The sequence below is a fragment of the Palaemon carinicauda genome, chromosome 32, assembly GCF_036898095.1.
Source record: "Palaemon carinicauda isolate YSFRI2023 chromosome 32, ASM3689809v2, whole genome shotgun sequence".
Lineage (NCBI taxonomy): Eukaryota > Metazoa > Arthropoda > Malacostraca > Decapoda > Palaemonidae > Palaemon > Palaemon carinicauda.
In genome coordinates, this window is record NC_090756.1 from 72,724,849 (window position 1) to 72,750,552 (window position 25,704).

General features: G+C 39.3%; 1 protein-coding gene across 4 annotated transcripts in view; it reads right to left on the reverse strand.

Annotated features, from left to right (window-relative positions):
* Window positions 1-25,704, reverse strand: part of LOC137625386 (uncharacterized) — a 622,677-nt gene that overhangs the window by 180,696 nt on the left and 416,277 nt on the right. For all 4 annotated transcript variants that reach the window (XM_068356252.1, XM_068356251.1, XM_068356250.1 and 1 more), the window contains one exon: window positions 21,095-21,237. In XM_068356252.1, coding sequence (XP_068212353.1) covers window positions 21,095-21,237 — 143 coding nt within the window. The remainder of the gene's footprint in view (window positions 1-21,094; window positions 21,238-25,704) is intronic.

Consider the following 25,704-nt stretch of genomic DNA (forward strand, 5'->3'; position numbering starts at 1 on the left):
GCATCGATAAAATATCTTACATTTTGATCAGCTATGCATAAGAAAACAATTAACAATAGTTTTTTCCTTCTTTACAACAGGAATCAAGCATCAGGATAACGGAATACTGTATTCTAAGTAATAAGCAGTGATCTTTTGCATTATTTTTCTTCTGTTATGAAAGCTGTGTTTTTATTTATGCTCAGATAAAAATCTTGGTACAATTGGGGCCTGAATACCTCAATCCATAAACTTTTACAAAGATGTTTGTAAAAGTTTATGGAATGAGGTATTTGGGCCACAGACGTAACAATACGCAACAGTGAAACATCTGCTCGGTATATTATTTTTCATTGTGATGAAAGCAAAATTTCCATTTATTGACAACTTTAATTTAATTGTTCAACATTATTTGGCATGAGAGACATTTTCATCTACAGTTGATTACTGTTACATAATGGATAGTTTATATTTGGGAGGTAACATTTATATAAACTTTTTATATATTCTGGATGCCTGTATTTTCTTATTTACATACATACTTATTACCTTATCCCTTTCAACTTATTACCTGGTACCATTGCAATATATCTGAGGTTATATTGAAGAGAAATGCACACAAAAACTCAAAATACTCATGTTTGTAAAATTTTTCAAAAGGGCTATTTGGGCCACATATGTACCCATACACATCCAGTGAAACATCTGCTTGGTACACTAGTGTCTCAATATGCAGTTAATATGTTAAGGAAACATATTGAAGTTAATAAGGGCAATTGTATTATAGAAGCTGATTCAAAGAAATACTTGGGATTTATCAAATATGGTAAAGGCATTCCCAAGACTAAGGAGAGAGTAGTACAATCACCAGAGGTACTAAGGAATGTTGAGGAATTACAGTCATTTCTGGGCTCAACCTGTGTCGCTCCGTGAAATGCTCTTTATAGCACCATTTCTAAGGTACTGCTAAATATACCAGAGAAAAAGTTGCATGGAATGCCAGGAATATACCAGCTCGCTCACCCTTATAGGGTGTCGGTATAGTGACTGGGGCGTGTTAAAACCACCACCAGAGGTCCCTTACCAATTAGTCTTCTCCTTCCTCAATATCCTCCGGTACTACGAGGTGCCGTTCTACATCCGGCTACTGCCCGCTACTACGGCTACTGCCCCCACCTTTCAATTAGTTCCTCATACTAATTGTAGTCTTGTTTATTTAGCTCTAGACCTCTTATACAGTGTTTAAGTATGGTTATTGAAGTTTAGGAACGTTTGAGTATTAGTTAGGCTATTTTGGCGTTCATTTGGTTAGCCTACCCGGGCGGGCCATATGCGGCTTCGGAAGGTAGCCTACGCTAGTGAGCTTGCCCTTCGATATACGTATTTTATATCTAGGTTAAGATGGTCCTATTGAACATTATGCGGGGAGTTGGGACACATTTAAAGTTTATATAGGATGATATCCTTAAGTCATTGTACTACCTGACCAGGTCGGCATTATACCTGATTTTGGAGGGCTAGTTATTGTTTAGAGCAGTTTAGTCTTCCTGACCAGGTCGGCATTATACCCAATTTTGGAGGGTTAGGCTATATGCTCGTATCACACCATGTTCCTCTCCCTATCTCACCTTTTTACTAACATTATGTTGTTATAGCCTACTTTACTTTAGGACATGTATTTCAAGTAATTATTATTATTTTTATTTAATCTGCATGCTTTAGTCAGGGAACCATGGGCCTACTGCCTCATTGGGTGGTTCCACTGTGTCTTGGAGAGTTGTCCCACCCGACCGGTGATCACCTGATCTCGAGCGAGCCACTCTTCTTGGTTGTCTCCCTCCCCCTGTACCCACCTCGGTGGTGTTCGATATTGATACTTAGGTAGGAAGTTCTATTAACCATAATAATTACCTGGAACATAGATGAACAATTGTTAGTAATTATTTCTCAGCTGATCCCATCTGATGTCGTCGATGTGGGCTTGATGGGTAATAATACGTTGGTATTCTAAAAAATACATTTAATGTATAAAAGACTACATTGTACTCTTTACTCTGTGACAGCTGACTCCCAAGTGTATATGGAGCGTCTTACACAATCTGACAAACCAAAACATTGCTAAACAAAAGAGCATCGCTCTGAAAAGACTTAAATCCAACTCCAGTACAAAATCATAAAGAATCACATCCTTACTTTGAGGTAACCAACAAATGTTTGAATCCTAATACCAAAACAAATCATTACTCTTATGTATAAAGCATAACATATCTTATTCATGCAATATGATGCAATGTTGTGCAATACCTGCAACACTTGAAATAATATAGTACATTACAATAATACATAACAGTCTCCTCCCCCTTAACTTGACATTGTAAAAATCTTCATAAATCTAATCTCTCAGGGGGCTTTCCTCTGTTAATCCTATTAGGAAGCACTTTAACCTCATCTTGTACTGGTACATGAATTGGTTCTGAATCTACATTGGATGTTGGACCATCTTGGTTAATATTTGATCTAACTACTTCTTTAAGTTTCTCATCTCTAACATTCACATGCTCTACTGTCTTTCTGTTTAACGGCTGTAATTGATCAACATGACGTTTTACAACATTATCACCAACACGAACATCATAATGTAAATTTCCTATCTCTCTTACAATCTCTCCTGGTACCCACTTCTCTGGAGTGTTGTACGATCTTACCATGACATCAGACAAAGGTAAAAAATGTCTTACATTAGGAAGCTTTGCTACTTGTTTATACCCTTTATCTTCTAAATCACTTTGCAAACTTGGATACAACAAATCTAACTTACACCTTATCCTCCTTCCCATCAACAAATTTGAGGGTGCCACGCCTGTTGTGCTGTGCGGCGTTGTTCTATAAGACAATAAAAATTTTGACACATGCAAAAATATATTACCTGAATTTGCTTTTCTACATTTCATATTGTGTTTAAACGTTTGAACAAATCTTTCAGCCTCTCCATTAGTAGATGGATGATATGTAGCTGAAAATGTATGCTTTATACCATTGACATTACAAAATTCTTTAAACTCTTGTGAGGTAAATTGTGGACCATTATCTGTAACAATTCTTTCTGGAATACCATGCGTTGAAAAAATTTGCATCAACTCTTTTATTGTGGCGTAAGACGTTGTAGTCTTCATTGGGATAATTTCTGGCCACTTACTGTAAGCATCTACTACTATCAAAAACAAATAATTCAAAAAAGGACCTGCAAAATCTATATGCACTCTTTGCCATGGATACCTGGGTAACTCCCACGGGTGCATTCTAGCAAATTGAGGATTGTTTTGTTGCATAACACAATTCATACAATTCTTTATATAACATTCCACATCTTTATCTACACCTGGCCACCATACAAAAGTTCTCGCAATTGACTTTGATCTTACAATACCTTGGTGATCAGCATGTATTTCAGACAAAACCTTATTTCTCAGTGAATTAGGAATAACTACCCTGGAACCTCTCATCACTATTCCTTGTGTCACACTCAGTTCATACCATATATCCTTATACGGTTTACAATTTTCCTCCTTTCCACATAAGTCCCTACCTGTCATTAAACTCTCCAAAACCTTACTAAGTACTGGGTCTTGCTTGGTACTGTGTGCTACATCTTTTGCAGTTATTGGTACATCATATACAGAAATTAACAGAACACTGTCATCATACTCCTCTGGAGCTTTGTCTACGGGTAATCTGGATAAAGCATCTGCATTACCCATATTTGATGTTGGACGGTATTCTATATCATAGTGGTATGCTGCTAACGTAACTGCCCAACGTTGTAGTCTTGCAGCCACCAACGTAGGTAAACTTGCTTTTGGACCCAATATTGCTAATAAAGGTTTATGATCTGTAACAAGTGTGAACTTTTTCCTACCATAAAGATACATATGGAATTTTTTAACTCCATAAACTAATGCTAAACCTTCCTTTTCTATTTGAGAGTAATTCCTTTCTGCCTTGTTCAATACTCTAGAAGTGAATGCAATTGGTTTTTCTGTTCCATCTGGCATTACATGAGATAATACTGCACCTAGACCTATGTTTGATGCATCACATACTAATTTAACTGGTAAATCCATTCGATAATGTACTAAGAATGTAGGTGATGTTATTTCCTGCTTGATTCTTTCAAAAGATTCCTGACACTCTTTTGTCCACTTCCATTCTACACCCTTATTCAACAGATTATACAATGGATGTGCAATTGTAGACAAATTCTGAATGAAATTCCCATAAAATGTTACTAAACCTAGAAATGATTGTAATTCCTTAACATTTTCTGGCACTTTTGTTGATTGTACAGCTTTAATCTTCTCTTTAGTTTTGTGAATACCCTTGCCATTTATTACAAAACCTAAGTATTCCACTGAATCAACTTCTAAAATACATTTGTTCTTATTTACTCTAATATTATGTTCCTTCAACTTCTTCAGAACTGTTCGCAATCTTTCTCTATGTTCTCTTGTGTCTTTACCCGCAATGAAAAATATCATCTATAAAAATGAATTCTCCTTGCATTCCTGAAAAAATCTTATCCATAGTTTGTTGCCATATAGCTGGACTACTTGCAACTCCATAAGGTAATCTCTTTGGCCTAAACAAACCTAAGGATGTATTTACTGTACATAATTCTTGTGAAGTTTCATCCATGGGAAGCTGTTGAAATGCTTGTCTTAAATCTAATTTAGAAAAAACACTGCATCCTGACATAGTTGCAAACATGTCTTTCAGATTTGGTAAGGGATGTTGAGCTACTTGCAGTTGTGGATTTAACGTTACTTTGTAATCTCCACATAACCTAACCTGTCCACTTTCCTTCACAATAGGAACTAATGGTGTAGCCCAATCTGAATATGTAACCTTTTCCCAAGAACCTTCACTTTCTAATCTCCTGATTTCTGTTTCAACTGCACTTTTCAATGCATACGGTACTGGTCTCGGAGCAAAAAATCTAGGAGAACTGTCAGGTTTCAAAACTAAAATTGCCTTTGCGTTCTTTACTGTACCTATTTTATCTTCAAATACGTCTTGAAACTCTGATATGATGTTATCCATAGACATTTCATTTTTGTTTTCATCTTGTCTACCTGCAACCTTCAAAATACTAGGCCAATCTAACTTCAAATACTGTAGCCAATCTAAACCTAGCAAAGTTTGTCCATTACCTTTTACTACTGTTAATGGCATTCTCTCTAATTTTTGTTCTTTGTACTGTACTTCTACGTTCGAAGCACCTATTACCTGAATATCAAAACCATTATAACTTTTCAAAACTCTATTTGTACCTTCTAATAACAAATTAGGAATGCTTTTAGCCATTTTCTCAGACATAATTGATACATCGGCTGCTGTGTCAACTTGCATCAAAATTGGTTTACCATTTATGATTACTTCTACCATGATATGTTTCTTTGCACCTTTGTTGACTGAGTTTATGCGAAACGCAAAATCAGTTTCTGAACTAACCTGGTTATCATGAACATTTTCCTCATTATTCTCTTGACCCATAGTATCAACTGTAGCATTTATTTTCTTTGCGTACTGTTTAGGGAATCTACAAGCAGTTGCAAAATGACCCAGCTTTCTGCAATTTTGGCATGTCTGTCCAGTAGCAGGGCATTTCTTTGCTTCGTATGCAAGATGATCAGTTTTACCACACCTAAAACACTTGGGTTTTTCCTGTTGTTTCTGTGTATAAGCCTGATTCTGATATTTATGAACATTAGTGTTAGGCACTTTTCTATGACTAGGCTTTGTCATATTCCTTCTCTGATTCTCATTGGTTTTCCACTTAGAACCTACTGTATTAATTTTAGAATTTTCCATTCTATTGCTTGTAGAACTACCTATTATGTTACTTTGCCTATTTGATGTTTCTAAAGCTCTGCCTGTTATCAATACCTTTTCTAATGTTAAATCTTTATCTTGCAATAATTTCTTTCTTAGCTCCTCTGATGTGCAATGTGCAATTACTTGATCTATGATAACATTCTCTAACTCTAGAAATTCACATGAAACGGCTAAATTCTTTAGTCTAGTCACAAATGCATCTAAACTTTCATTTTCTTTCTGATAAGCTTGCGCTGAAAACTGGTATCTTTCAAAAATTTATTGACCTGAGGAGCAAAATATGTGGTAAGAGCCTTAATTGCAGCTTCACTTGTGTCATCTGTAGGCTGCAAAGTCTTAAACACTTCCCGAACTTCCCTACCTGCTGTATGAAGTAATAATGCCTTTTTTTGTGCATCCTTCATGTTCCCTAATGCTTCTAAATAAATCTTAAATTCCTCACACCACTGTTGCCATCGTGTTGCAACAGAATTAGGCTCAGCAGTGATGCTGAAACCTGGTGGATGCTCGATGTTAAAAGGCATTTTGTTTGCTTACCTTAATAACTGTGGTAGGTTAAGCTACTGTTCTGCAGTCACAAGTGTACTTCCTACCTACCCAACTTTAAATTTCACCCTTTTGTGTATTTGATGAAATTCCTATTCTGCTGCTGGTAAAATCTTCATTGGGCGATTTTACTCTTGTCCCCTGATGTACATAGACCTTCTCTTGTGCTGGCCGTCCTTGTGCATAGGGTCCAATGTTTCTCCCTGCTTGCTTCTCCCTGCTTGTCCGTCGTCCTTTACGTCGCCAAATGTTCGATATTGATACTTAGGTAGGAAGTTCTATTAACCATAATAATTACCTGGAACATAGATGAACAATTGTTAGTAATTGTTTCTCAGCTGATCCCATCTGATGTCGTCAAATGTTCGATATTGATACTTAGGTAGGAAGTTCTATTAACCATAATAATTACCTGGAACATAGATGAACAATTGTTAGTAATTATTTCTCAGCTGATCCCATCTGATGTCGTCGATGTGGGCTTGATGGGTAATAATACGTTGGTATTCTAAAAAATACATTTAATGTATAAAAGACTACATTGTACTCTTTACTCTGTGACAGCTGACTCCCAAGTGTATATGGAGCGTCTTACACAATCTGACAAACCAAAACATTGCTAAACAAAAGAGCATCGCTCTGAAAAGACTTAAATCCAACTCCAGTACAAAATCATAAAGAATCACATCCTTACTTTGAGGTAACCAACAAATGTTTGAATCCTAATACCAAAACAAATCATTACTCTTATGTATAAAGCATAACATATCTTATTCATGCAATATGATGCAATGTTGTGCAATACCTGCAACACTTGAAATAATATAGTACATTACAATAATACATAACAGTCTCCTCCCCCTTAACTTGACATTGTAAAAATCTTCATAAATCTAATCTCTCAGGGGGCTTTCCTCTGTTAATCCTATTAGGAAGCACTTTAACCTCATCTTGTACTGGTACATGAATTGGTTCTGAATCTACATTGGATGTTGGACCATCTTGGTTAATATTTGATCTAACTACTTCTTTAAGTTTCTCATCTCTAACATTCACATGCTCTACTGTCTTTCTGTTTAACGGCTGTAATTGATCAACATGACGTTTTACAACATTATCACCAACACGAACATCATAATGTAAATTTCCTATCTCTCTTACAATCTCTCCTGGTACCCACTTCTCTGGAGTGTTGTACGATCTTACCATGACATCAGACAAAGGTAAAAAATGTCTTACATTAGGAAGCTTTGCTACTTGTTTATACCCTTTATCTTCTAAATCACTTTGCAAACTTGGATACAACAAATCTAACTTACACCTTATCCTCCTTCCCATCAACAAATTTGAGGGTGCCACGCCTGTTGTGCTGTGCGGCGTTGTTCTATAAGACAATAAAAATTTTGACACATGCAAAAATATATTACCTGAATTTGCTTTTCTACATTTCATATTGTGTTTAAACGTTTGAACAAATCTTTCAGCCTCTCCATTAGTAGATGGATGAAATGTAGCTGAAAATGTATGCTTTATACCATTGACATTACAAAATTCTTTAAACTCTTGTGAGGTAAATTGTGGACCATTATCTGTAACAATTCTTTCTGGAATACCAAGCGTTGAAAAAATTTGCATCAACTCTTTTATTGTGGCGTAAGACGTTGTTGTCTTCATTGGGATAATTTCTGGCCACTTACTGTAAGCATCTACTACTATCAAAAACAAATAATTCAAAAAAGGACCTGCAAAATCTATATGCACTCTTTGCCGTGGATACCTGGGTAACTCCCACGGGTGCATTCTAGCAAATTGAGGATTGTTTTGTTGCATAACGCAATTCATACAATTCTTTATATAACATTCCACATCTTTATCTACACCTGGCCACCATACAAAAGTTCTCGCAATTGACTTTGATCTTACAATACCTTGGTGATCAGCATGTATTTCAGACGAAACCTTATTTCTCAGTGAATTAGGAATAACTACCCTGGAACCTCTCATCACTATTCCTTGTGTCACACTCAGTTCATACCATATATCCTTATACGGTTTACAATTTTCCTCCTTTCCACATAAGTCCCTACCTGTCATTAAACTCTCCAAAACCTTACTAAGTACTGGGTCTTGCTTGGTACTGTGTGCTACATCTTTTGCAGTTATTGGTACATCATATACAGAAATTAACAGAACACTGTCATCATACTCCTCTGGAGCTTTGTCTACAGGTAATCTGGATAAAGCATCTGCATTACCCATATTTGATGTTGGACGGTATTTTATATCATAGTGGTATGCTGCTAACGTAACTGCCCAACGTTGTAGTCTTGCAGCCACCAACGTAGGTAAACTTGCTTTTGGACCCAATATTGCTAATAAAGGTTTATGATCTGTAACAAGTGTGAACTTTTTCCTACCATAAAGATACATATGGAATTTTTTAACTCCATAAACTAATGCTAAACCTTCCTTTTCTATTTGAGAGTAATTCCTTTCTGCCTTGTTCAATACTCTAGAAGTGAATGCAATTGGTTTTTCTGTTCCATCTGGCATTACATGAGATAATACTGCACCTAGACCTATGTTTGATGCATCACATACTAATTTAACTGGTAAATCCATTCGATAATGTACTAAGAATGTAGGTGATGTTATTTCCTGCTTGATTCTTTCAAAAGATTCCTGACACTCTTTTGTCCACTTCCATTCTACACCCTTATTCAACAGATTATACAATGGATGTGCAATTGTAGACAAATTCTGAATGAAATTCCCATAAAATGTTACTAAACCTAGAAATGATTGTAATTCCTTAACATTTTCTGGCACTTTTGTTGATTGTACAGCTTTAATCTTCTCTTTAGTTTTGTGAATACCCTTGCCATTTATTACAAAACCTAAGTATTCCACTGAATCAACTTCTAAAATACATTTGTTCTTATTTACTCTAATATTATGTTCCTTCAACTTCTTCAGAACTGTTCGCAATCTTTCTCTATGTTCTCTTGTGTCTTTACCCGCAATGAAAAATATCATCTATAAAAATGAATTCTCCTTGCATTCCTGAAAAAATCTTATCCATAGTTTGTTGCCATATAGCTGGACTACTTGCAACTCCATAAGGTAATCTCTTTGGCCTAAACAAACCTAAGGATGTATTTACTGTACATAATTCTTGTGAAGTTTCATCCATGGGAAGCTGTTGAAATGCTTGTCTTAAATCTAATTTAGAAAAAACACTGCATCCTGACATAGTTGCAAACATGTCTTTCAGATTTGGTAAGGGATGTTGAGCTACTTGCAGTTGTGGATTTAACGTTACTTTGTAATCTCCACATAACCTAACCTGTCCACTTTCCTTCACAATAGGAACTAATGGTGTAGCCCAATCTGAATATGTAACCTTTTCCCAAGAACCTTCACTTTCTAATCTCCTGATTTCTGTTTCAACTGCACTTTTCAATGCATACGGTACTGGTCTCGGAGCAAAAAATCTAGGAGAACTGTCAGGTTTCAAAACTAAAATTGCCTTTGCGTTCTTTACTGTACCTATTTTATCTTCAAATACGTCTTGAAACTCTGATATGATGTTATCCATAGACATTTCATTTTTGTTTTCATCTTGTCTACCTGCAACCTTCAAAATACTAGGCCAATCTAACTTCAAATACTGTAGCCAATCTAAACCTAGCAAAGTTTGTCCATTACCTTTTACTACTGTTAATGGCATTCTCTCTAATTTTTGTTCTTTGTACTGTACTTCTACGTTCGAAGCACCTATTACCTGAATATCAAAACCATTATAACTTTTCAAAACTCTATTTGTACCTTCTAATAACAAATTAGGAATGCTTTTAGCCATTTTCTCAGACATAATTGATACATCGGCTGCTGTGTCAACTTGCATCAAAATTGGTTTACCATTTATGATTACTTCTACCATGATATGTTTCTTTGCACCTTTGTTGACTGAGTTTATGCGAAACGCAAAATCAGTTTCTGAACTAACCTGGTTATCATGAACATTTTCCTCATTATTCTCTTGACCCATAGTATCAACTGTAGCATTTATTTTCTTTGCGTACTGTTTAGGGAATCTACAAGCAGTTGCAAAATGACCCAGCTTTCTGCAATTTTGGCATGTCTGTCCAGTAGCAGGGCATTTCTTTGCTTCGTATGCAAGATGATCAGTTTTACCACACCTAAAACACTTGGGTTTTTCCTGTTGTTTCTGTGTATAAGCCTGATTCTGATATTTATGAACATTAGTGTTAGGCACTTTTCTATGACTAGGCTTTGTCATATTCCTTCTCTGATTCTCATTGGTTTTCCACTTAGAACCTACTGTATTAATTTTAGAATTTTCCATTCTATTGCTTGTAGAACTACCTATTATGTTACTTTGCCTATTTGATGTTTCTAAAGCTCTGCCTGTTATCAATACCTTTTCTAATGTTAAATCTTTATCTTGCAATAATTTCTTTCTTAGCTCTTCTGATGTGCAATGTGCAATTACTTGATCTATGATAACATTCTCTAACTCTAGAAATTCACATGAAACGGCTAAATTCTTTAGTCTAGTCACAAATGCATCTAAACTTTCATTTTCTTTCTGATAAGCTTGCGCTGAAAACTGGTATCTTTCAAAAAATTTATTGACCTGAGGAGCAAAATATGTGGTAAGAGCCTTAATTGCAGCTTCACTTGTGTCATCTGTAGGCTGCAAAGTCTTAAACACTTCCCGAACTTCCCTACCTGCTGTATGAAGTAATAATGCCTTTTTTTGTGCATCCTTCATGTTCCCTAATGCTTCTAAATAAATCTTAAATTCCTCACACCACTGTTGCCATCGTGTTGCAACAGAATTAGGCTCAGCAGTGATGCTGAAACCTGGTGGATGCTCGATGTTAAAAGGCATTTTGTTTGCTTACCTTAATAACTGTGGTAGGTTAAGCTACTGTTCTGCAGTCACAAGTGTACTTCCTACCTACCCAACTTTAAATTTCACCCTTTTGTGTATTTGATGAAATTCCTATTCTGCTGCTGGTAAAATCTTCATTGGGCGATTTTACTCTTGTCCCCTGATGTACATAGACCTTCTCTTGTGCTGGCCGTCCTTGTGCATAGGGTCCAATGTTTCTCCCTGCTTGCTTCTCCCTGCTTGTCCATCGTCCTTTACGTCGCCAAATGTTCGATATTGATACTTAGGTAGGAAGTTCTATTAACCATAATAATTACCTGGAACATAGATGAACAATTGTTAGTAATTATTTCTCAGCTGATCCCATCTGATGTCGTCAAATGTTCGATATTGATACTTAGGTAGGAAGTTCTATTAACCATAATAATTACCTGGAACATAGATGAACAATTGTTAGTAATTATTTCTCAGCTGATCCCATCTGATGTCGTCGATGTGGGCTTGATGGGTAATAATACGTTGGTATTCTAAAAAATACATTTAATGTATAAAAGACTACATTGTACTCTTTACTCTGTGACAGCTGACTCCCAAGTGTATATGGAGCGTCTTACACAATCTGACAAACCAAAACATTGCTAAACAAAAGAGCATCGCTCTGAAAAGACTTAAATCCAACTCCAGTACAAAATCATAAAGAATCACATCCTTACTTTGAGGTAACCAACAAATGTTTGAATCCTAATACCAAAACAAATCATTACTCTTATGTATAAAGCATAACATGTCTTATTCATGCAATATGATGCAATGTTGTGCAATACCAGCAACACTTGAAATAATATAGTACATTACAATAATACATTACGGGTGGACTATTCGTCACACCCTAACCTCGGGAAGTAGGCTTGAGTCACATTCTATTGGGGAGAGAGGGAAGGCAACTGAGAGAGAGACCTGGCTCACACGCTCCGTGAGTTGACGCGGGTAGCGCTTTCTCCTAGGCTCGTCATGGTTGGTCACCAGACGCACGGGACTGGGTATGCACCTCGCTACGTACCTCGTATCCCCCTTCCCTGGAATTCCATCTTCGCTATCCTTCCACCCCGGGAGGACCGGAATAACTTGAGAATCATATCTATAAGTTAGTAGCTATGATTCTTTGATCGGATTCAGGTAATCTACCCTGTTCCGATCCCCTAAGTTTATCCCATATATATAAAAGGATTTTAATGGAATGGTTAACCCGGGAAGAAGGTTACAGACGGAGCTTAGTATTTCCTTAATTTATATATTATTATCGGGCCGGATTTACAATGGTGGATATCCATACTTCCATCCAAGTAGTCCAGCACTAATACTGGTATCCCTATTCTTACTTCTTTGTACCTCCTTGTCATCAATATTTAGTTCATTTTTAATGTAGTGCTTCACGCATTCCGGGGCAGACGGAATACTAGATAACTGATCCTGTTCCGCTCGTCCCTATCCTTTCTTCATCAGTTCATACATCCCACTCCAGTGGGGGTACGGAAGGCTGAGAGAAGTATCATAAGAAATTCTTCTCTCTGGAGCCGGCGGACTGGTTCAAGGTTAATCCAACCATCGTTTCTGCCTGTTCCAGATATTTATAATAACAATTCCTTGGATGACATTAAATGACGGAGGAAAGAAAACAGAATGTAAAGTACCGTTGCAAATGCTTATCGTATAGTTATTAAGAAAGCATGCGATCCCGCTGAGCTAAGCACACCGGATTTAACTTAACTATATATGTCGCCGGATCTCCAGGCGTAATCAAAGTCGATACTCATATGTCAAATTAACTTACAGGTGGTACGCTGTCAGGAGACAGCATGCACTGCTGTGTCGCAACAATCGTGCGGGCATGAGGTCTGCCGATCTCATGCCGGGTGTGCAGTCCAGGTGGACGACCTTCTGGTTTGGCTTTCGGAAGGATGCGAGATCTTTTACGCTTTGGTCTCAGACCTTACGAGTGACTCGGTATGTACTACATTCCGTCCTCTAGAAATAATTATTAAGCATATTGGAAATGTTGGAAATAATTATTGAACATGTTGGAAATTTGGAATTAAAAATACCCTATACAGTCTTTTTAGGGGCTACTGAGCATGGATTGTCCCTAGCCATGACATTCCCAGTGAACCCCTGGTAAGAAGTGACAGAGGAAGAGTTAGACTGCTCTACCTGCCTCATTTACCTCCCTACCTTGTCCGGTGGAGTCGACGACCATTGGTTCGACATCTAAGTTGATAGCTGCTACGTCTTCCAAAACGTCATCGCCTAGTCCCTCCAGATCTTCAGGGAGAACTTGAGTTTTTCTTTCCTGATCCTGGCGATGATTGGGGCCGCTACTTCTGCTGCCACTGCCGCCGACATCTTGGCATTGGGATAAAGCAGGGAGCACATATCTTCCGCCAGGATATACGGCTTCAAAGCCACCAACCCAGGTCTTGAGGGTCGCCAGGGAAGCGCTCTAGATGGCTTGAGTGGTCTGAAAGAAATATTCCCGTTAGAACTTAACCTATAAATAAAACATATGAAAAAGGCCCTACCCAAAGCTGGCAAGCCTTCTAAGTAACCCAAACCTCTCCCAACCAGACCATCATCCCCACCTAAAGGGTCGAGAGCAGGGAGCTCAAAAGGGAAGACACCGGAACTTGCTTTCGATCCGGTAGCCTTCTCGAGCCAGCTCATGGAGAGGATGGGGAGTTTAGTCCAATCCCAGATTGGAACAATTGCCGATTGCCTGCAGTCTATGGACAATTTAGCTAAGAGACTGCAAAATCAGGAAAACCTGATAGAAAATCTCTTGCAATCCGGGCTACCACAACAACAACAGTGTGGTCCCGGACGCGTCAAAGCTCTGGTGCCCGTCCAGTAAACGATTTTGAGTTCTACCCGCCGGGTTTACAATTCCCCTTCCCTGGTTATGCGCACCTGACAAATAAGGGTAGATAAGGTTCCCAAGGAAACCGTCATCTTTCCAAAAGAGCAGGCTCAGTCCGCCTGGGTCCGGACCCTGAATGAGTGGGAATGTGTCAACACGAAATTAACCCCTCAAAAAGGGATTTTGAGTTGCTCCTGGGAGACCAAGAATGCTGGATTGATGCCCCAGGTACTTTCACGGCAGGGAAATTGAACTCAGACTGTGCCACCACACAGTTCAGTGAACAACTCCCCAGACTTCCAGACCCGCTGATTAAGATAGAGTACGAAGCAAGAATCAGGCTGAGTAGATCTGTCAACTCAGCCACGATGGCGGAGATGACTTCGTTAGTCTACGCCGAGGAACCACTTTTTAAGATCCTTGCTTCACACACTACAGTGTGATGCATATGACTTTGCAGTGGGCTGATGTACTTGCCGGAAGCACGTCTTAGCTGAGGCCTCTATTAGGAATGAGCCTAACAGACTTATTAGGCCTCGATCTGGGGAGCGGACCTATTCCCAGAGGACATGGTTAATAGCGTCCTCGGAGATGCAGCTACAGTCAACCAAAGCCTCAGAGTCCGGTGGGGTCCAATTCCTAAAAGAAAATTCGAGCCCACCAGAACACAATCCAGAGGCAGGAAAAGACCAAGGAAGTTTAATTTCTTTCAAGGTCCACAAGCTCAAACTGTGGTACAGGCATTGCCTGTATCCCAGGTGAGCCCCCCTTCCACCTCAAAACCTCAGCCATAACAACATGTGTGGGTAAGCCAGCCACCTCAACAACAACTAGCCACTACTCCATTTACGTCTCCGACTTATAACCCTTCCTTTGAATCACAAGGAGTGTTTCATGGGTATAATAGGCATGCGAGAGGTAGTAGAGCTAGGGGAACCTTTCACCATAGAGCTTCCGGGAGGGGCAGAGGATTCGGAGGGAGCCGTGATAGCAGACCTTCTGCAAACCAATGAGACTCCTGAGGTAGGAGGGAGGCTATACCTCTTCCTGAGCCGTTGGACTTTCAGCAAATGGGCACACAGCATAATAACGAAGGGCCTGGGGTGGAGTTGGATACAAGGGCCCCCTCCACCGACCAGTTTTTATCAAATTCCAATGGCAGATCTAACACTTTCCACCAAAGATCTCCTTCTGAAGAATACAATAAAAGAGGTAAAATGCTTAAAATTTCAAGATAGCTTGTTCAGCGTACCAAAGAAAGACTCAGACAAACGAAGAGTCATCTTTGATCTGTCCCATTTCAATACATACAATTAACGCAACAAGTTCCATATGCTGAACGTCTCGCAGGTACGGACCTTACTTCCCCGTGGGGCCTGACGGCCTTTATAGATCTTACAGACGCTTATTATCCTGTTCCGATAGCAAGGCATTTTCGTCCTTTCCTAGGATTCAAGCTGGGCAAACAGGCATATACCTTCAAAGTGATGCAGTTCGGACTCAATATAACGCCCAAGATACTCACGAAGTTGGCGGAGATAGTAGTCCAAGAGCTGAGAACTCAAGGAATACAGTTAGTGGCCTACCTAGATGATTGGCTTATTTGAGTCAACAGTGTCGAGGAATGCCACAAGGCGACAGACAAAGTAATAAAGTTCCTGGAACACTTAGGGTTCCAAATAAATTTCAAAAAGTCCCATCTTACTCCGGCAACATGCTTCCAGTGGTTGGGTCTACAATGGAACCTGACCACACAAAAGCTGTGTTATTTCACCAAAAAAGAGGAAAGAGATAGCAAGAAACACGAAAACCTTTCTCAAGGACAAACTAACATCCCGGAGAAACCAAGAAAGAATCTTAGGCTCACTCCAGTTTGCCTCAGTAACAGACACATTACTGAAAGCCAAACTGAAAGACATCAATCGAGTTTGGCGATCTAAAGCAAACAGGAAAAATCGAGACAAAAATTTCTCGGATTCCATCAATACTAAGGAAAAGACTTCAGCCATGGACGAAAGTCAAAAACCTTGCAAAATCAGTACCTCTACAATTCCCACTGCCGGCATCAGTAATCCATACGGATGCCTCCCTAAGGGTTGGCGAGGCTACTTCCAATATGAAAAGGTCCAAGGTTTGTAGTCAGTGACATGCCGTCAACTACACATCAATATCCTAGAGGCCATGGCAGTGCTCTTGATTTTAAAAACTCTCTCTCGGTCAAAGAAACAACATGTCAGACTAATAATAGACAACGCAGTGATAGTCCACTGCATAAACATGGGAGGTTCCAAATCAAGTCACATAAATCATGGGATGATAGTAATCTTCTCAATGGCAACAAGAACCATTGGCACCTGTCAGCTGTTCATCTGGCGGGTGTAAGGAATGTAGTCACGGATGCGCTTTCAAGGATAACTCCACTGGAGTCGGAATGGTCCTTAGACAAAAAGTCATTCAATTGGATCTGCCAACAAGTTCCGGATCTCCAAGTAGATCTATTTGCCACGGAATCCAACCTCAAACTACAATGTTATGTAGCCCCCAACCTGGACCCTCTGGCCTATGCCACAGACCATAGACTGAAACAACTGGCGGAGGATTTAACTGTTTCCACCTATAAGCATGCTAATGAAAGTCCTAGACAAGCTCAGGACCTTCAAAGGACAGATTTCCCTAGTAGCCCCCAATTGGCCCAAGAGCAACTGGTTTCCTCTCTTGGTGGAACTGAGACTCTGCCCTCGGCGGATTCCCAACCCAAAGTTAACACAAATAGTACAAACTCGCAGTGTGTCAGCTTCCTCAAGAATTCAGAGTGTCCTAACTTTATGGACTTATGAAATTTGCAGCACAAAAAGATGCTGAGATTGACTCTCTTAATGCATTGTTCCTAGAGTCAGACAAAAGAAAATCTACCCTTCGGCAATATGATTCTGCTGTAAGGAGGAGAGCCAAATTTCTGAAAGACTCAGGAGTTCAGACAATGACTACGAATCTGGCAGTTACCTTTTTCAGAACTTTGTTTGAAGGAGGCCTAGCTGCTAATACTATTACTACAATTAAGTCTGCTTTAAAAAAAATATTTCAGTTCGGGTTCAATATTAATCTTACAGATTCGTATTTTACGTCTATCCTAAGAGCCAGTGCTAGACTAAAACCAGTAACTCGTCCTCACATGGTTTCCTGGTTTTTAAATGATGTCCTTAAACTAGCTTCTGACACTGATAATGACTCATGCACCTATATAACGCTTCTTAGAAAGACGTTATTTTTTATAAGTTTAGCTTCAAGAGTCAGAATATCTGAACTCTCAACATTATCTCGAGAACCAGATCATATTGACTTTCTTCCTTCTGGTGAAATATTAATCTCTCCAGATAGAAAATTCTTAGCAAAGAATGAGGACCCAGAGAATAGATGGACCCTGTGGAAGATTGTCCCACTTCCACAGGATCTATCTCTGTGCCCAGTTAACACTCTGAAAGCCTATTTGAATAGAACTCCTAAAAAGTCTTCAGGTTCTTTGTTTATTAGAGAAAATGTAGGAACTATTTCCCTGAAAGGAATCAGACAACCATTTCTTTATTTGATTAAACAATCCAACTCGGAATCAATCCCACATGCCCATGATATCCGAGCAGTAGCTACATCAGTCAATTATTTTCATCACATGAATTTTGAAGAATTAAAAAGATATACAGGCTGGAAATCACCAGCCGTATTCAAACGCCACTATTTAAAATCCTTGGAAGCTCTAAAATTTGCAACATTGGCAGCAGGGAAGGTGGTTCCTCCTGATATAACAGAACCATTATAACAGGGTCCTATCTTCATATATATATTTTTTCCTTTTAGTGCCCTTTCTCCTACCTGCCTTGCTTATTGTCCCTGCCTTGACCTTGACCTTCATTTGGATTGCATTTTAACCCATGTTTATGATGATTATATATTACCAATGCTCTTTGTATTATATTTTAACATCTCATGTTCTTTATTTTTTGGAAGTTTTTCTCTATTTTTACCAATAAGTTTTGGGTCTCCGACCTGGTATTGTAATTTAAGAAATTGGTATATTAAGGTATATTATTGAAACACTTAATTAAATTATTCTATTTCATTTCAGTTCCTCAACTATATGTGTATTTCCAACCTTATGGGACCAATTCTCTGTTATTATTTCAGGGAGGGACACAGGTTGAGCCCAGAAAAGGGATTTTCACAAAGGAAAAATCTATTTCTGGGCAAGGGACCTGTGTCGCCCAGTGAACCCACCCCCTTTTTCCTCAGCCTATGCTGGCCCAAGCTTGGGGTGCTATTAGGAATGATGGGAGAAGCTTGGGTGGTGGTGGTGGGGGAGGGGGGCAGTAGCCGTAGTAGCGGGCAGTAGTCGGATGTAGAACGGCACCTCGTAATATCGGGGGATATTGAGGGAGGAGAAGACTAATTGGTAAGGGACCGCTGATAGTGGTTTTAACACGCTCCAGTTACTATACCGACACCCTATAAGAGTGAGCGAGCTGGGTATATTCCTGGCATTCCATGCAACTTTTTAGCAGTATTTATACCTTAGAAATGGTACTATAAGGAGCATTTCACTGGGAGACACAGGTCCCTCGCCCAGAACTAGATTTTTCCTTTGTCAAAATCCCTTATTTAGGTTTAGCAAAATTTTATGGGAGTTTCATTTATAACTAGTCTATAATCGCACTCCCATTATATTATTTGTTAAAAAAGGTTGCAAAATGGATTAATTACTCAAAAGTGTCCATAAAATATGTAATTTACAAATAGTGACACTTTTGAGTAATCACTCAATTTTCGATTAAGTATATTTTGAATATACAGTATATCAAATGTACGCTGGCATCACAAACTTCTGTTCACGCACGCTGGCATCACAAATTCTTTTTGGTTGACTATGTTTACATGTCAGTTCCAGGTCGTTTAGTGAGGAAACCGAGCTATTATCTTTTTATAACCCCTTCCCCCTTCCTCCACATATCTTGCTAATTATTGCTTTCCCAGAATTTAAATAACCACCCAATTACTGTGCAAGAAGATGAGAACTGCAGGACTGCATTATTTTGGAGTAAATGGAGAGCGTGATGGTGTAAACAATTACCAAAACTTTGACCATCGATATCTCAAACTATATTTATTGACCTTCAAAACTATTTCTCTCCGCTATTTATCAACCCATTTCAAATCCAAATACATTGTTGTCAAGAGGAATAAATTTACAATATTTTGTATGGAGGAGCTTTTTCTGAAGTTTATTTTCTATTTTTACATTTTTTCAAACTTTTAAAATATATAAATATATAAACACTTATATAAAAACAAAATACAGAAAATGCAGAAAATTCCTGCTGGCATTTTGTTTAGTTAATTCTATTCAGTACTTTTTGATAAAAATGGAAATTTTTTTGTTTATTAGTTTCATTTATTTAAAAAAAAATAATGAAACTCGCACAGATTTATATTTACACTAGTATGTAAAACATATAGAAAAATTAGATTCATCTAGTGATAAATATCAATGGCGGATCCCCCGTTAATCTATACTTTAGTACACTAAGTGTATCTCGTAAGTGCAACTACAGGATGAGAAGTGTTTCAAGTTTTGACTTCCGAATTTCCTTATAATGATAGATTCCCAAATCTGAGTTAGAATTGCATAATTTGATTGATTTCCTGTAATTGCTTAAAATGGGTTACAGTAGGTTTGTACACAAAGTGCATTATTATTTGTAAAAAATTTTTGTTCAAGCTGTAATTGTTTTCAATTTTTAGCAAACAAAGCGATTACCACCTTTTTTCCTTTGGTTATCAAAAAAAAAAAAATTATCATCCTTTAATGATCAAACAGGAGGGTTTAGATTCAACTTAAGGCTCTATTTTCATTGCTAATGTATGTGAATATTTTGTAAACAAGTAAATGCCGGGAAAGCATCAAACAGTGGTTAGTTGCACAGGGGAAAATGGTGGGGGAGGGGGAATTAACAAAGGGCACCTAGACCTTGTTGGCCCCCACCAAAAATCAAGAATTATCATCTTCTGGATATTCGGTAGTTTGATCTTGTTTATTTATTTAAAAAAAACCAATCCTAAAAACATGGAACAAATAATCAATTCTCCATTTGTTTTCATAAAATTTGCTATCGACAATCAAAATCATATGATGATAATGAAGCTATTGAAATAAGGCGGTAATTGGCAGGGATAGAGGAAGAACAACCAGATGGAAAAGATTAAAAGCAAAGGGCAGAAAGCCAGAAATGGGGTAAAAACAAAGGTTGAAAAAAACATATGTACATAACCTCTTAAAGCAAATAAATTTGACAAACTACCCAGCAAAAAATAACCCTTGTTATCTTTTCGGTAGACTCATGAAAAGCGAGATCATAAAATGCTAGGGCTATGAAGACCTGAAAGGCACATCCACAGTGCTGCCAATAACCTGAGGATTTTCTGTAGAATCCTCAATGAAGCATCTAAGATATAAAAAGGCCACAAATTTATACACAATTATAAGTAACAGGTTTATTTCAAATAAATGATTAGTATACAATACTTGTAATTATCAAAAGCAAATAACCATATTCAGACCTATCTCTATCAATTTTTATGGTTGAAATATTGAAGCTATCTTGATTGACTGGTGATGTTAAAATCCTTATTTTTGGTTTAACCTAACCAAAATCAAAACTTAACTTATTTTTTCACCATATTGACTAAATAACTCTTATAAACATTAAATATCATCACAATTAAGTTAGTAATTTTATCAATATTATCTACTCCCATAGTAAAATCCAATTGAAAAGTTTATCCATCTGAGGTCTTACCTTGTCAAATCCCATAAAAAGGAGTTCATCAAGAGGATTTTTGGTGGATTCGTTCTTCCCTCTCTGATATCTTTGAGCTCTTCAACCAAATTTTCATTATAAGCTCTTGTCACAAATATATATTTAAAGAATATGTTGTCTTTCTGCAATTAAATTTATAAAACTGGAGGTCTTTCACCATTATCATAAACTCAGTATTATCATGTAAAATAAATCAATACCCCGATTAGATGGAGGGTAATGTCATGCTTCACTGAAAAAAAATGTATATATCTTCTGTATCAGGAGGTACATTACCATTACAAGAACACCACATGTTTAATACAGTTTAGGAAAACAACAAACATTGCAAGTTTTTGAAAAACCTCTAAGACCCCTAATAAATGTTTTTGCAATAGTTAACATATAGCCTACTTAAAAAAAAAAAGATCACGGCAAAAAGATGGATGGGAGAGATATAGGAATGATGGAAAAAACTAAATCTAGGTTACGGGGTAACAAACATAGAAATGATTTATTTCAAAGGTTTAAAGGAAGGGGAAACAAGTCTATTGAGCAAATAACTTTCAGCAGCCATGATAAGTTCACGATCTCATGCAGGAATAATCAGGCAACATCAACACACTTCTTATCAGTTATTATAAATTGAAAGAAGGTCTGTGCTCCTATGTTCTAATTAATGGAAGACCATTTTTTAAAATGTACAATCAATTTTTCAAATGTCCATCCTCATTCACAACTGATTTGATTAACTGATTGATATACCTTGGGTCCTATCAGGGGCAATCCATTTTAAATGACACATTAAGTTACCCTAGGTTCAATGAGGATAAATAATTATACAAAATAAAAAAAAAAACATATGAAATGTAGTTTTCATATTTCATAACTATACAAACCTGAGTCATTTAATAGGAGTATGATTTCATTGAAGCTGGAACTCTGTTATCATCATCATCATCAATAGTAGTAGTAGTAGTAGTAGTAGTAGTAGTAGTAGTAGTAGTAGTAGTAGTAGTAGCAGTAGTAGTAGTAGTAGTAGTAGTAGCTTAGCTACAACCCTAGTTGGAAAAGAGGATCAATAGGCCTAAGAGGTCCAGCAGGGAAATACATAAACTACAGGAGAAGTAATGAACAATTAAAATAAAATATTTTAAGAACAGTTACATTGAAATAAATATTTCATATATAAACTAAAAACCGCAAATAAAAAAAAAAAAAAAACAAGAGAAAGAGAAACAAGAGAATAGTGGGCCCGAGTGTACCCTAAAGCAAGAGAACTCTATCCAAGAAAGTTTAAAAAAAGAAAATTGAAGGAAAATAACAAAGAGGATTCAATCGCAATTACAGATTTTATGCTGATAGCCAGTACTAAACTGCTAACATCATTTAGGCCTATCATGACAAATATATTGATCTAACAAAAATATGCCTAGTTTAATTATGATTGTAAATGCGCTGAAAATCGGCTGTTCCCCCTAGTAAATAATGTCACTCTCTGTATTAAAAATTCCTATATTTAACATTCTTGAACATTATGTGACGGTCCGAGAGAGGAGTTGTGAAATCAAAGGCAGATTGGAAACGACTGAGTTATATTGTTGTGGAACACTCTCCTTATATACAAAACCTCAAGGCAACAGGACATGACAAGTTCACAAGACAGACAATATCACAGAGGAAAAACCAGACAGGAATTTTCATGTTCGTTTTAGTGCGAGGGAGGAGCGAAGATACAAGCATAATATATACAAAAGGAATTATGTACAATTGTGTGAAACACGGTTGGTACATGGCTCCCCCCCTAAAAATGACATACTGTACATGTTAAATAGGGCGCCCTGATCTAGAGAGGCGAACTGTAGGCGGGTCATCTGGCAGAAGATAAGCAGGTTTTAGACGATCAATGGAGACCCAGTCTTCTTTGCCCCGAATGTTTAGGAGGAATGCTTTCGGACTGCGTCGGATCACAAAGAAAGGTCCCGTGTAAGGGGGCATTAACGGTGGCTAGCTGGTGTCGTTGCGCAGGAAGACGTGCGTTGCAGAGTGCAAGTCCGTTGGTATGTGATGCTTCGCTGGGGGCTTGTAAGTCTGGCGGCACGGAGTAAATTTTCCCACGACGTGACGTATGCGCTGGAGATCGTCGGAGGAGGTTGTAGAAGGAAAAAACTCGGCAGGGACGACCAACGGGTCGCCATACACCATTTCGGCTGCCGAGACGTCGAGGGCGTCTTTAGGAGTGGTCCTTAGTCCAAGGAGGACCCAGGGAAGCTGAGTAAACCAGTTGCAATCCTTGCAGCGGGACATCAAAGCTGCTTTGAGGGTGCGATGAAAACGTTCAACCATTCCATTGGCAGCGGGGTTGTAGGCCGTTGTCTGATGTAGGGTGATGCCCAGGAGATTCGCTAATGACGTCCATAATTGAGAGGTGAAAGTGGTTCCCCTGTCAGAAGTAATATGCTCAGGGATACCGAATCTTGAAATCCATCCAGAGAGTAAGGCAGATGTACATGAGGAGGACGTTGCAGTTTTCAGGCCAACGAGTGGAGCGGTCGATGACGGTAAACAGGTAACGATGTCCTTGTGATGTGGGTAGGGGGCCTAAAACGTCGACGTGAATGTGTGCGAAACGACGCTGAGGTTGAGGAAAGGTGCCCACTCCTGAATCCGTGTGTCGATGTACTTTGGAAGTTTGGCAAGAAGTACAGGCACGGACCCAATCCTTAGCATCCTTGGAAATGCCGTGCCAAATGAACTTTGCCTTCAGCAGCTGTGCAGTAGAACGGCACGGTGGATGTGAAAGGCCGTGGATGAAATCAAACACCTGTCGGCGCATGGGAGCAGGAATCCAAGGTCGCTGTCTACCAGTACTGACGTCACAGAGGAGGGTGGTGTTGGAGTTTTCGAGGGGAAAATCCTCCCAACGGAGGGACGTGCAGGATGTCCTACAAGCTTAATATTCTGGATCCTGTCGTTGGGCTTCAGCCAGGGCGTTGTAATCCAATCCCAGTTGAACGGCAGCCAACGTGTTTCTTGACAGGGCATCGGCAACGGGATTCATTTTCCCAGGGACATATTGGAGGGTGCAATTGTATTCAGCCACGGCGGAGAGATGTCGGCGTTGACGGGCGGACCAGGCGTCAGACTGTCGAGTGAAGGCGTGCACCAGAGGCATGTGGTCTGTGTGAATGACAGAGGGCGTACCTTCTAAGAAATGGCGAAAGTGACGGATAGCCAAGTGCACCGCCAGCAATTCTCGATCGGAGGTAGAATAACCCGATTCTGCCTTGGACAGTTTTCTGCTGAAGAAGGCCAATGGGCGGGGCGAGCCTTTGACCACTTGCTCGAGTACTGCACCAATAGCGACGTCGCTGGCATCAGTGGAGAGAAGGAGAGGGGCGTGTGGGATAGGAAAAGTGAGAGCCGCAGCATTTGATAGGGCCTTCTTTGCATTGCAGAAGGCCGCTTCTTGAAGGGGACCCCACTTCAAGTCCTTTGGCTTGCCCTTGAGGGAGGCGTAGAGGGGAGCAAGAGTGGCGGCAATGGCTGGCAGAAAGCGGTGATAATAGTTGATCATGCCCAAGAATTCCTGCAGAGCTTTGACGGTCGAGAGCGTGGGGAAATTCTGAACGGCTGCTACCTTCTCAGGGAGGGGATGGACTCCTTCAGGAGTGATACGGTGCCCTAAGAACGACACTTCGTTGGCGCCAAAGGTACACTTGTCGTACCGGACTACAAGGCCGTTTTGTTGCAGGCGGTCGAGCACGATGCGCAGGTGACGGAGGTGTTCCTCTTTTGAGGAGGAGAACACAAGTATGTCGTCCACATAACATACACAGAAAGGGAGGTCCCCTAAGATGCCATCCATGAGACGTTGAAACGTTGCCCCAGCATTACGAAGGCCAAAACAGGAGTAATTGAAGGTGTATGTGCCAAACGGAGTGGTGATGGTCGTCTTGGGGATGTCTTCTGGGTTCATAGGCACCTGATAATACCCCTTCAGGAGGTCGAGCGTAGAGAAAACCTTTGCTTTGTGCAGGTAGGAGGTTACATCGGCAATGTTTGGGAGGGGGTAGTGATCCGGTTCTGTTTGCATGTTCAGGCGCCTGTAATCCCCGCACGGACGGAGGGAGCCATCTTTCTTCAGAACGATGTGTAAGGGTGACGACCATGGGCTGGAGGCCTTTTGGCAAAGGCCCATTTTCTCCATTTCGGCGAATGTCTGTTTGGCGGCTGCCAATCGTTCCGGTGCCAGACGTCTGAATTTTGCGAAGACTGGGGGTCCCGTCGTCTTGATATGGGGATAAATACCGTGCTTGGCAGGAACCGTGGGCGTTTGGCGAAGTTCTGGACGGAAAACTTCCGGGTACGACGTGAGGAGGTGGGCGTAGGCATCCGTGGGTGCGCTGATGTGGAGAGCGAGGTTAGAGGGGGCGGGTTGAAGAGGTGTCGACAAGTACGAGTCTGCGTTGACCAATCGTCGGTGGGCGACATCGACCAGAAGGTGGAAATGAGATAGGAAATCCGCACCGAGGATTGGCATTGTGACGTCAGCAACGAGAAACTTCCAATTGAATTTACCGTTTCCGAACGATAATGTGAGGCTCTCG